We start from the raw sequence: 13,448 nt of genomic DNA, 5'->3' as shown, positions 1-13,448 counted from the left end.
TTGGATGTATTGCGATGTGAATCTTTTGTAAGAAAATAAGTGAGCACTATACTGTTGAAATGGTCCTTTGTAATTTAATTTGTGGAAAAACAGGCAAAACCTGCAAGAAAAACCCCTTTAATGATGGAGCGACTGTATATGAAACCCATTATGCGCTCCCGCCCATTACAAAGCACTAAACATGACTTAAGTCTCAATAAATAAATGAATAAACAAATGCTGAAATAAATAAATGCATGAATAAATGGGCCCTCCTACCTCATGGACGTGTGGACACAGAAATACAGAAATAAAGACATGTAGGTGAACAAAAATGTAAAAATAAATGTAAAGCATTTATGTATTTTATACCTTTATTTATTTATTCAAGTGTTTATTTATAAATGTATTTATTTATATGTTTATTTGTGTATTTATTTATGTATATGTTTATTAATGCATTTATTTATTCCTGTATTTAGTAATGTATTTTTTGTTTGTGTATGTTTATTCATGCATTTATTTATTTATTCCTGTTTATTAATGATGTATTTATTTTGTTAATTAATGTATACGTTTATTCATGCATTTATTTATTTATTCCTGTTTATTAATGTATTTATTATTTTGTTACTTAATGTATACGTTTATTCATGCATTTATTCCTGTATTTATTAATAATGTCTTTATTGTATTTATTTGTTTATTCATGTATACGTTTATTCGGCCATTTATTTATTTCTTGTTTATTTATTTATTTATTGAGACTTTAATCATGTTTAATCCTCCATAGCCCATTGGCTGGCCTCCCACACGTCACTCGACCAATCAGCTTCGTCGATGTTACACTACGTAGGCATTACGTGGGGAGGCGTGTGTGACATTTGCTGCAAGAAGCTAGTTTATGAAGAGCTAGCCCAGATAAAGAGGATGAACTACGGAAGGAAATAGAAAATATTTTGCCTTTTAACAACGGGGCAGACATTTGGGATACAGTTTGTTATCGTACGCATATAAGAGAAGACAGTTTATAGCAAATATAAGTAAGGTAAAACTTCCTGTCTGGCTGCACACGTTAGGCTAACGCTTTTAAAAAAAGAAAATCTCAAGTTATACTGTAAATGTATAAATGTAAATGTTCTTGTTGCTGCTTTTCTGACTAACTAACCAGTCAACCGCAGTTAATTGTGGTATTTCTGTTGCATTATGGGTGCACGTTAGCGCTTAAGCCGACTTGGCTACATGCCTTTTGCACACAAGGTTAACATTAGCTTTAGCCAGTTAGCTCCTCACTCCCCTCTCTGCTGCAGCTCTCTCACTTTCTTATGCTGACTTGCCAGGACAGGTGTGCTGAAAGTAGGCCAGGTGTGTTGTGGGATAGATAGGGTCTGCAAACTTAACAGAGTAGCGCTACAGTCTACATCAGGGATTTTTTGTTACTTAAGTGAAGTCCGAGGTGCAGACCATGCTGCTCTCCTTGGTGGTGCACACATACTCGCTGCGGTACTGGTTTCCAGCCACCATCATGCTGGGGACAGCTCCAGCTTATCTTCTGTCATGGGGGACTTGGCGACTGCTTTCAGCTGTTTTACCGGCGAGGGTGTATCACAAGTTGGACGACCGGCTGTACTCCATATACCAGAGTATGGTCCTGTTCTTCTTTGAGAACTACACAGGAGTTGAGGTGAGTTAGCCTTCATTTACTCCACAGTAAATCAGATGCATCAATGTGGTCACCATGTGTGGAACTGTCTTTATCAAGGATGTGTTTTTTACTCAATGATAATTAGTCTGATAATAGAAATACAAGGACACGAGTGAGTCAGCTGCCGCTTGACTGATGGTGCCTGCAGACTTTTAACTTGCAATTAGAGCAGTATTGATCATTAATCGATTAGTTGTCTACTGCTCAATTATTCACTAGCTATTTTGATAATTGATTAATTGGTTTGAGTAGGTAAGTCCATATACTTTCATTCAAGCTTCTTAAATGTGATTTCTTTTTTTCTTTCTTTACTCTATAAACCTCTATCTTTGAGTTTGGGCTTTGGAAAACACTGACATTTTATGGACCAAACAACGAATCGATTAATCAGCAAAGAAAATGATCGTTAGTTGAAGCCCTACGTGCAATTACTATTGCATGCACACCTCATGCAGATCAGTGCATTTTTGCAGCATCTGCATTTGTTTAAACTCTTAAAATAACAACATGTAATGTGGAGCCAGGCTCAGAGGCTAATAAACAAGATCTTGATGAACAACATGTATGGCAAGATGGTCTGCATTCTTTTGCCCTTTTGTTGCCACACCTTGTGCAGTTGTTATTATTGTACGTTAGACTTTGCAGAAAAACAGCAGTTATAGTGTTGTATATGGCAAACCGTCATTTCCGATATGACACGATTTGTGTAATGAAACTGTCTACGCTGTCCCACCAACTGGACGCAACATCAGTAGACTGGAATGGACCATTTTAAAGAATCATCTTGTGTCTATTAAGAAGCTGAAGTCTATGCTGGTTTAGTTTTTGTAGAAATGGTCAAAATAGGTCTAAACTGGAAACTCAACAAAACTGATAACAGTCTATAATGCCTTTAATCTGCTTTCTCTGCAGATTGTTATATATGGAGATATACCAAAGAACAAAGAGAATGTGATCTACCTGTCTAATCACCAATGTACAGGTAATGCATTTACATATTAACATCTCCGTCTAGTGTGAACACAGATAGTAATAAATATCTAATCTCTACCAATAATTTTCCTTGTAGCTGACTGGATCATTGCTGACATGCTCGCCATAAGACAGAGCGCTCTCGGCCACGTCAGATACGTCCTTAAAGATGGACTCAAATGGCTCCCGCTGTACGGATGGTATTTTTCTCAGGTAATGCTACTGTGTGAGTATTTGAATGTCATTTTGTAGATTATAGTTAGGTTTAGATGTGCGTTAAACTTGAATCACATTCTCCTCCGCTGTTCTCATCAGACTATCTTTCTGTTTCAGCATGGAGGAGCCTACGTGAAAAGAAGTGCAAAGTTTAATGAAATGGCGATGAAGAAGAAGCTCCACACTCAGACTCTGTCTGGAACACCAGTAAGTACACTTTATAAATGTTCCTAACTATCTTATTGACTTCATGCACATTTGCCCTATAGGCCCAGCCACAGTGCCTTTTTACAATATCTTCCGTGTAGAAAACCCCTGCACCCCGTACATTCATTTTCACAGCAGTTTTCAGTGATGTACAGAAGAGAACAAGGATTTAAAAAACAAATCATATCTGGAAACAAGGTCTTATTTTCCAGTTTTTCTGATAATTAAAAGCTTCTTTTTATCGCTTACTGCTTCAATTCACTGTAGAGCTTTCTGTAATAATCTTGCAAAATTCTGTCTCCCAAAACTTTACCCACTTGTTATAATAATGTTGATTTGAACAGTTTCTTAAGAATTACCAGAACATCTGGTGACGCCAGCACCAATGAATGAAATGGATAATCAGATATTGGCTGCAGGAGGGCTCAATTGCAGTGTGTTTCTGTGTTGAAAGAGCTTGCTTTTAATCACATTTTGGGATTTAACTGTGGGGGATTAATTATGTGTGTGTGTCAACAGAAGTGGCCCTGTGGTGGTGGCCTGAAAGAAAACTATGAAAGCTCTGTTGTGAAGTGAACATAAGTAAACATAATCAGTTATCACACATCAGTGCTCTCATTTAAACAAATACATTTTCACGTTTGTTTCTGTTTGACTGAAAGTGATCAAATCTAAAGCACATTGTCAAAGTAAAACACACACGCCTGTTGATTCCAGTAATTCACAAATACGTTATGAATATTTAAAAAACTGCTATATTGGTTTATTAATTTAGCCCAACAAGTGGCAATTGCGTTGCGTATATGTACGTCCTTCGGCAGCAAACCATTAAATTAGCAAAATCAAATGACAGAAATCGCCCAAATAAACAAAGGTTGATGTCTTCAGCCAATCGCTGATAGCTAATATATTCATCCAATTGCCCTACTTTATTGGCAGAAGTTAAAAAAGAATGACTATTATATACATTCATTCATTCACTTGTGCTAAAGTAAAGTTTTAGCTTGTAATTCCTGGTGATTGTTGACCATATCTTAAACATCTTGTTGATCTTTCTTTTCTGGCATCACTGAAACTGGGAAAGAGGAATTGATACTGCAGTAGGTTGAGTCTTCACCAACAAAAAAAAAAAGTTTCAGAACTGTTGCAATGCAAAGTGATTTGAAGTTTATTTATGTAGGATATTTCAGCAACAAGGCAATTCACTGTTTGGTTTCCATGTTTCCTGATCAACAAATCCAGAACCAGACACCGGAGAGGTTTGACTTTGTGTGATTTTTTTCCCCACAGATGTATCTTGTGATCTTCCCAGAAGGAACTCGCTATAATCCAGAGCTCAAGAATGTTATCGCTGACAGTCAGGCTTTTGCTGCGAAAGAAGGTATTGACATAATGGCAGCCATTTAGTGCTGTATTGCTGCATACTAATTCAGCACAGCCCACTCAGTTGCTAAAACAGCTGACGAAGTTTTGTTGCGTGACCTGTGATCTCCCTTGCAAGCTACTGTTTAACCAATGACCATTGCATGTGTACAGATGTATACAATTTTTTATTTCAAAGGTTTTCTTAATTAATATACTTAATTATTACAAAGTGCAGAGTGGAATAACACAGTGAAAATTGTAAAAAAAACAAAAAAACAATTACATCAGTGTTTTCGACAACTTTGATTATACCTCTTTGTTGAAGAATGAATCAGTAGAGCTTTATAATCATAAAAAATGGCTTTATTCATTTCTGTCTGCCTATCGAATATTCCAGCTGGTGCAGTTGAGTTTTGAGCAGTAAATGGACTTGCTGCTGGTCAATAAGAGATAATTCATTGCTCAACAAAGAATCAGTTTGAAAGAAATGTCTCTTCTGGTTATTTTTGTAGCGTGAGGAAGGGAAATTAACTGACTTAAATTGTGATTATATTTGAGTGCAATGTCCATTTCGGTGTAAACGCAGCTAAACACATTTTGTTGCTTAAACATTATTATTAATATGATGCTGTCGAGCAGTGTGGCGTTTAAATCAACTCAAAAACTGCATCCATTCTGCAGAGATTAAGCCTATCTCTAGACCACAGCTCTGAATATCACCTTCCCCCATTAATCCAAATAAATCGCTCTGCAGAGCCGACATGTGCACATGACATTATCTGTTATTAGAGAGGTATTAGTGAGCAGAGGGTGGTGTCACGTCAACAGAGAAACAACAGAAGGTGCAGCAACTGACCAAAACACAAGTATTCACATAGAATGACTGTGTTTTTCAAATCATAAATTTTATTAATCATTTTTAGGTGATTTTTGAAAGGAATTTAAGCCGGGTTTTTTTTCATAGCGGATAGTAGAGTGCCGACAGATGAAACAAAGGTTCCCAGCCACACTCACTCCGGGGGGGGTTTGGGATTACATGGCGAGAATCTTCCATTGTGTAGGCTGATATGGCATTTTTCAAATTCACACTGTTAGTATAATCTGTATTTAATCAGTTAATCTGATCAAATAAATAATGCATTAGTTCTGTTCCTCTCCATAGGACTGGCAGTCCTGAAGCACACACTTACGCCTAGAATGAAGGCATCTCACACAGCCCTGGAGGCCATGAAGGACCACCTGGACGCTGTGTATGACGTCACCGTGGCCTACGAGGGAACGCTGGCAGCCTCCGGTCAAAGAAGACCTGCGCCATCAATGCCAGGTAAGCAGACATCTGTTGAATGTCTGATTTTACATATAGATGCTTGGTAAATAGCCTATTTGGGTATAAATATAAGCCTATTAATAAATACTGTTGCTTAAAAATGTTTTAACTTGTGTTTTTAATCTATCTCATTAGTGTGCGTAGACTAAGTTGTACTATCCAGGATCCGGCACCGTCAGAGCTCATCTTGGCTGGGCTTTAAATCCATCTGGGCGTCAGAAAAACAACAGTCTGCTACTGTTTAATCATCACTATCACTTAATTTGAACTTTTGCCCATTTGTTGTTTTTCATTATAGACGCTCAATCCGTCACAGTCTGACACAGCGCCGTGAAAGTGAAACTACAGTTCTAAATATCCAGTCATAACAACAAATACTTTTAATAAGATGCCTCTGTCAGAAATCACATCAGTAACTCTCTGCCTGACACTTGTGACCGCGCAGTGCTGGACAAATGCAGCCGCCACCGTCTGCTTCATGTCCATGGCTCGACTATTGGCAAGACGTGACGAATCAGATTCGACTATGAAAATCTTCAGTCGGGGACACCCCTAGTATATAACAGTTATCAGTTCAGGAGTGCAGTCAGCTCTATCTTCTGTTGATCAGTGTATCCATAGACACACAGGCGTTGTTTCATCAGTCCGATAACATTTTGTACAACCCCTCTCTAATTAATCACAAAGCAAACATTACCTATTAACAGCCGGGTCTTCCTGTAAACAGCATGACTCTGTTTTGGAGTTTTTAATTATTCTGTCTTCCCAGAGCACTGTTTGAATGTTGAAAAAAAAACAACAAACATCCCGTTTCAGTCAGGAATAAACATTGATGTGTTTCTAGCAAACAGAATGGAGAGACCAGAAAAGCATTTTTCTCAACATCACGCACTTCCTGCTTTCATGTGGTGAAGGTGACTTGTGATTTCACAAGGAAGTGGAAATGACTGTGTTCACACTGCAGCTACAAGAGTCCAAACTCACATCTGACAAAATTTCTCATCAGTATTGAATCATTTCAACCTGCGCTCGAATTTCAGGATGTCCTGTTGTCCCGGTGACAATAATAATAGCACCTGGGGGACAAAGATAGTGTCTGGGACAGTAGAGACAATATATTTATGCGTCATGGAATATATATCTTTTTAATCATTCAAAGCGTTTTAAAAAATAAAAAGTCTATGGGATATGTTTTAAACGTGTGATCAAATCTCAATCACTGAATAGTATACAGATCAAATCTCAATCACTGAATAGTATACAGCATTTATTGATCAAACAGTTAGAAATTAACGGTAAACATAACTCAACCAATGACTTAAATTATAACAAACTGATGGTAGTCAAACACCTAGAGTGTGGTTATTTACATTTTTACACCTCCACACCTTCAGCAGCTGTGGCTGAAAGTGTTATGTTTTAGGCTCGTCTGTCCCATTCTAATGAAAGCCGTATCTCAGGAACCACTGGGGTCAAAATTTACATTTTTTTAAATATTAAATTAAAGCTGATTTTGCAGGTCAAAGTTCAAAACCACTGTGGCCATAACTCAAGAATTTCTACGCTAATCTATAATGATAACATTGCACTCAAATGTCTAATATAACAAAATTAAGTGATGGTATTTTATGTGGAAAAGGTCAAAGGTTATCTTTACTGTGACATCATAATGTTTCTGTCCATTATTTAATGCCTGAACTCACAAACCGAAGTGTGTGTGTGTGTGTGTGTGTGTGTGTGTGTGTGTGTGTGTGTGTGTGTGTGTGTGTGTGTGTGTGTGTGTGTGTGTGTGTGTGTGTGTGTGTGTGTGTGTGTGTGTGTGTGTGTGTGTGTGTGTGTGTGTGTGTGTGTGTGTGTGTGTGTGTGTGTGTGTGTGTGTGTGTGTGTGTGTGTGTGTGTGTGTGTGTGTGTGTGTGTGTGTGTGTGTGTGTGTGTGTGTGTGTGTGTAAATTATATGTAGCACTCAGTAGTTTGGCTTATTTGAAGCTAACACACTCATGTTCTTGTTGCTCTGAGTTTGAACCCTCATTGTTGAATGCACTTATTGTAAGTTGCTTTGGATAAAAGCGTCAGCCTAATGTAAAAGTAGATTTCAGAACAAAATAGAGCTGCAGATTAATCAACTAGTTATCGACTATTACTTGCCAACTGTTTTGATAACCGATTCATATTTTATTGATCAAAATCATCTTACAAAAAAATACAACTAAATGTGGTCCACATGAATCTGTGTTGCTTGGAATCACTTTTTATGTTGTCCACGAAAAGTCGTATTTGTCTATGCGCATGTGAGCAGAAACACTGCACTTGAATGGAGTGCTTTTTTAAGAAAGAAAAGAGAAAAAACATCTGATTCCCGCTGAACACAATTGAATATTTTCAGGTTTTTTTTTTACCTCCTTGACAGTTACCTGAATATCTTTGAGCTGTGGATGTGGTCTTGGGCTTAGGGAAACACTTTTCACAATGTTCTGACATTTTATCAACAAAACAACAGATTGATTAATCCAGAAATGAACAGATTGACAATGAAAATAACTGTTAGTTGCAGCCCAGTTATTGTTGGGCCCTGACTCAAACTTATTGTGATGATACAATATTTGGGTACAGGTTGTGTACAGTGTGTGACTTTTATTTAGAAGATCACAATGACTCGGATCACAATTTATGTCAGTTGGTTCAGATAATAGACCTAATATTGAGTTTGGAAAAATACAGTATCTTTTAATAGAACTATCAATAGAACTGAGTAGGTATGTCGAAAAAATATGAATTATAAACTTAAAGTTGCAATGCTCAGTTCAAAATATTATGCTGCACAACCACAAAACCTCCATTTCTGAAAGTTCAAACATTCTCATTCCTGTTTCAGGTAAATAGATCTTTATAATTTCAGTCAAAAGCAACTGGACTTGGTTATTTGTCTAGGAAGACGTTTCACCTCTCATCCAAGAGGCTTCATCAGTCCATGTACGCATCTGACCAGGCTGAGACTGGTCCAACTAACTGGTGTGGAGATCCAGGTATTTAACCTCTCACAAGGCCGATGATGTCACTGGAACCCTTTGTGCCAACGACAGTACAAACCTAATCATAATAAAACACATCTGATTACATAGAGACAAAAACGGTCAATCCCCAGCAGTAAAATTCAATTCATATAAAACTGTGAAAGAGACCTGTATGTTAATCTGTATGTTGAAACAGGCTGATGGCTTGAGGAACACAAGAGTTCTTGTATCTACTTGTTTTGTTTATATTCTCTTTTTAGTCTCTTTACCCCCGGGCCAGGTTGCTGCCACGAATGATTGTTTTGGCATGTGATGGATCCCTGTCACTGCTTAGAGTCCAGAGCTTAATTGTTGTTGCGTAAAGGTTTTCAGGTCAGCAGGGTCTTTTACTTGGATGCATCTCTCGCAATGTTAATTTACTCAACTACTTCAAACTACAATGATGAATCTTCAAATCAGTACTATAATGTAATTCACACAGTATTAGCTTAGAGTACTTGGAGTATTAAAGTCCCTCTGTAGAGTTAATTATTTGAAAACCAAAACAGTATTTGAATGTATATGATGGTTTTAAACAAGGTCCTATAGTCTATTATTAACAGGATGTGTATTTATTTATATATATATATATAAAAAATTTATTTAACCAGGTATGTCTAACATTTCTTTTCTAAGAGTGTTCACACACTCCTAATGAGTAAGCACAATAGCCAGTCAAAAAACAGGTATTATTCTAAATGATTTCCGTGAAAAAGTTGGGATCAGTCGCATTGACCTAGAGTACTGTTTTCTAATTTCTTTAAAACCGTCTTAAACTCCCCATAATATTCAGCTCTGACAGTGTCGGGTCATTCTGTACATTATTCCAGGGAGAAGGGGCAGTAAAAAAAAAGTTGGTCACATTTCAGTTCCTCGATTGTGGATGGAAATTTTGGCACTGTTTTTCTCCAAACACTGAAACTAATACACTCAGTCTGCATATTTCTGTATCTCGATTTTTCAAAATTGAACTTCTTATTGATTGAAATTTCAATGCATTCAATTAAATGAATACTTACCATTAAGTACTTAAATAAATTAATGAGCTCCCTGCTCCTCTTCAGTAGCAGTTTGGTCTCCTCTGTACGCAAACAACTCAAGATATTCGAGAGTAATTTCCAGCTTCAGAGGTTAAGAAAATAATTTACCCTTGGAGGAATTGTTTGCCACTACCGAGCAAAGAGTTGATTTCCTCCTTCTGTTCCAGGAAGTTGTATTTTAAAGTGTTTTTTCTGCTCAAACTCACACGGCCTGCAGTCGAGGCGCCGTCTTTTCTTTTCAAGAGTGACTTCAGCTTTTTCATGTGTGTTCTTGCAAAAAATAAATGATGTGTTTTGTGCGTCTCTCCTCCTGAGCCGTCTTTCATTGAGTTGCCAGTGTTTATTTGGAGTGGCACAAATTGTCTGAAGGTCGATTTAAATGTGTGCAGGAGCCGATTGAGCTGCTCTCTTAGCCAGCAAGGCAATCTTTCGCCGCTGACTTCGATCAAGTTTCCTCTTTTGGCTGCAGTGCCAGGTTTCCTGATATTGCATGTTGTGGAAACAGGAAGTTGAAGGTCTCTTGGGATACACGTGTAGCCTTGAGTGTTCACACTTGGTTGCATTTTTATGTCTGACCTTCTCAGACACTTTTCCTTCTTTCCTCTGACTGTTTAATTTTAACTTGAAAGGTTTTCACATTTATTTAGGGGACATTTCTTAGTTGATGCTGCAACTGGTTTTCATCTCATTACACAGATAAAGAATATTCAGTTGATACCCTGAATATTTAGAATTATTTGTGATATTTAATTATTTTAATTTACACTTCACTTTATTTTTGACATATTTTGACCTGATTTCATTATTTCATTCATTGCGTATTGGTCTGAAGCTGTTACTGTACGTTACTGTTCTTTACTGCTCTACTGCTCTACTGTCATTGTCACCTTGAGTTGATTTTAAGTGCTTACGTGCCGTTTTGCTGAAAGGCTTTTCCTGTTTTTGTTTAGTCTCTTTATTTTTTCTGTGTTTGACAGAATTCCTGTGCAAAGAATGTCCCCGGGTCCACATACACTTTGACCGCGTGGATATAAAGGAAGTTCCTTCAGAGCCACTGTTTTTCCGCAGGTGGCTGCACGAGCGGTTTGAAATCAAGGACCGGTAAGTGTGTGTGGGTGGAACAATTAATCCTCCTGGAAAATACATGTTAATCAATCAATACATAACCCGCAGTGATGTTTTGCTTCTGCACGCCACACACCAATATACATCTCAGCTTCTAAAAAAAACCTTTAGCTTATTATGAGAATCTGACTATGTGCAGATACCTTTTAGTATGGAGCGGTGGTTCTCACATTCACAGATTTTTTTTCCAACTAAAGTGACATGACTTGGAGCTGAAGTGATTGCCACATGAATCTGCAATTATTATGATAATCAACACCAAATTCACATTTGAATAAGTAAACTTCGGAAATCGGGAGCAGCACGCTTCACTGTTTTCTGGCATTTAAATAAACCAAACAATTAGCCGATCAATCAAGAAAATTATGAGCAGATCTGCAGGGGTGCTGACACGCAGTGCTGAGCTGCGCCTCAAATTAATCTTTAGGCTTTCATCATCTTTGTGGTATGTACTGTTAACCTACTATCACCCCCTGATGATCCCCCTCCCTCAAAAAAAACACATTGGGGTCTACATGAGTCTCAGAGGGTTAATACATAATGAAAGATCATTTAACTAACCTTAGATAACTTTATATTGGGGACATGACAGACAAAATCGAACACTACTGATGTAGACTGAATTATCCTTGTGTTTGAAATAATAATGTTGTCTTGAATGTATGTTCGATGGAAAGTGGTAAACTACTGAGCCAAACATTGAAAACACTAATCAAAGCCTCAAAAAGCCCCGGTGTGATATGTGTTTACTTGTTGTGCTGTTGTTGCTGTTACCGCTGATTTGAACCTTCTGTCAGACAGAGTTTTGCAATGTTCTGTTTCACTTCTGTAGCCCTTGTGCTCTAAGACCGGCTGAATTCTTAAGCGAGTCATCTGTCTTTCAAAGGCTGCTGACGGATTTCTACGAGTCGGAGGATGCAAACAAAATCTGCAAGTTCCCCGGGAAAGGCAAACATTCACCTCTGAACCTTTCTAAAACCCTCCCGTCAGTGATGATCTTAGGGGGACTGACGCTGCCGTTACTGCTGACGGAGAACGGCAGGAAACTGTACGTGAGAACCTGGGTGTACGGGACTCTGCTGGGCTGGCTGTGGGTGAACGCTTTTCCTTAACGAACAGGGCAGAGGCTACCACGATGAGACGCACAAAAGACATGGAGAGAAGTCGCCGTTTTCCTGTATCGCAGCAACACAAGGTGTGTTCCAGATGCAGAGCAGTATCTGATAAGAGGCTCAGAGATTTACCCCATGTGTCTGGCTCACTGTTGACCTTGAGCTAAAAGCTGAACGGAGATACAGAGAAACGTTAAGCTTTTTGTGCTACTTGTTCCCTCGTGTTAGTTGGATTTGCAGCCTGAAATGATGAGAAAACATGAGTGGATTTGGTGATTCTCAAAAAAAAATACCCCTTGTTATCTGCTATGAAATAAAAAAATAAAAAAAAGCTATATACTTATCTTAAAATAATCCCCCCTTCATCGAATTTAGCCAAATTAGTATTCATGCATGCTCACTTTTCCATCAAACTGGCCAGTTTTAAAGCTCTTATACGACATGTTATTTTTTGGAACAAAGTGCGCTCAATACTCTGAAAACCTCTCGAAAGACCATGTTCAGTTACTGTATGTAGCTGACACAGTACACCAGCCTACTGATGATGGATCGTTAATTATCTAAGTGCACTGACTCAATGGCATTGGTTGTAATATTATTTATGCCAAGTCCCATGTCAGGAGGTCTATGCACTTTTTACATTAGTTGAACAAAAAAAATGGCATGCAGTCCTATATAAGGGCTCATAAACACCAGCTGCATTGTTTACCATTAATATTCGTATGACATCACTTTGTTTTATATACTAATACTGATGAATGTAGCTTTAAAAAACTAATTTATGCATATATGAAAGAATACATGTTGTTTTTTTTAAGTTTCCAACGGCCAATATTTTGATTTAAATAATATTGATAACCTTAAAATAAATTTAAAAAAAAAATCAATCTATTGTCAGTGTTTGAACACTGGCAGTGAGCTCTAATGGAGGAATGCTTGTTTAAAAATGAAAATGTTATACCAATATATATTGCTTTAATCTCGTCAACCATTGCCAAAACCTGGTGTATTTTCCATGATGTTCTTCATGTGTTTTAAGTTGAGCAATACTTGTTCAATTCCATCCCGGAAGACTGTGAAGAAACTTGATGTCTATTTCTTTTTTTGGCCTAAATGCATTATAATTTGACTATATATCTATATATAGATATACATTTTTTTAAAATGGTTGATTCACAGTTCCATAAGTTTTATATGCATTTGTTACTTTAACATGTTACAGCTCACACAGAAGTACCTACCTAGCAAAAAGCTGACAAAGCCATGTTAAAAGTATATTACAGGTTCCTGTGCACTCAAAGCCATTTGTATTGTAAATGTCACTGTATTGTAAAATGCACTGTATGTCCG

The 13,448-nt window shown here is 37.5% G+C and overlaps 1 protein-coding gene across 1 annotated transcript; it reads left to right on the top strand.

Moving 5' to 3' along the window:
• Positions 1-857: 857 nt before the first annotated feature.
• On the top strand, positions 858-13,442 carry agpat5 (1-acylglycerol-3-phosphate O-acyltransferase 5 (lysophosphatidic acid acyltransferase, epsilon)). Its single transcript, XM_083923084.1, has 8 exons — positions 858-1,663; positions 2,597-2,666; positions 2,754-2,869; positions 2,990-3,079; positions 4,370-4,460; positions 5,607-5,768; positions 10,839-10,962; positions 11,873-13,442. Exons 1-8 carry the CDS (start codon positions 1,445-1,447, stop codon positions 12,096-12,098), a joined length of 1,098 nt encoding a protein of 365 aa, XP_083779210.1. The 5' UTR covers positions 858-1,444; the 3' UTR covers positions 12,099-13,442.
• Positions 13,443-13,448: the final 6 nt, after the last annotated feature.

This window comes from Echiichthys vipera, assembly GCF_963691815.1.
Source record: "Echiichthys vipera genome assembly, chromosome: 11".
In the NCBI taxonomy this organism is placed as follows: Eukaryota; Metazoa; Chordata; class Actinopteri; order Perciformes; family Trachinidae; genus Echiichthys; species Echiichthys vipera.
Note: the sequence above shows the minus strand (reverse complement) of the source record. Positions and strands in the feature narration are given on the sequence as shown.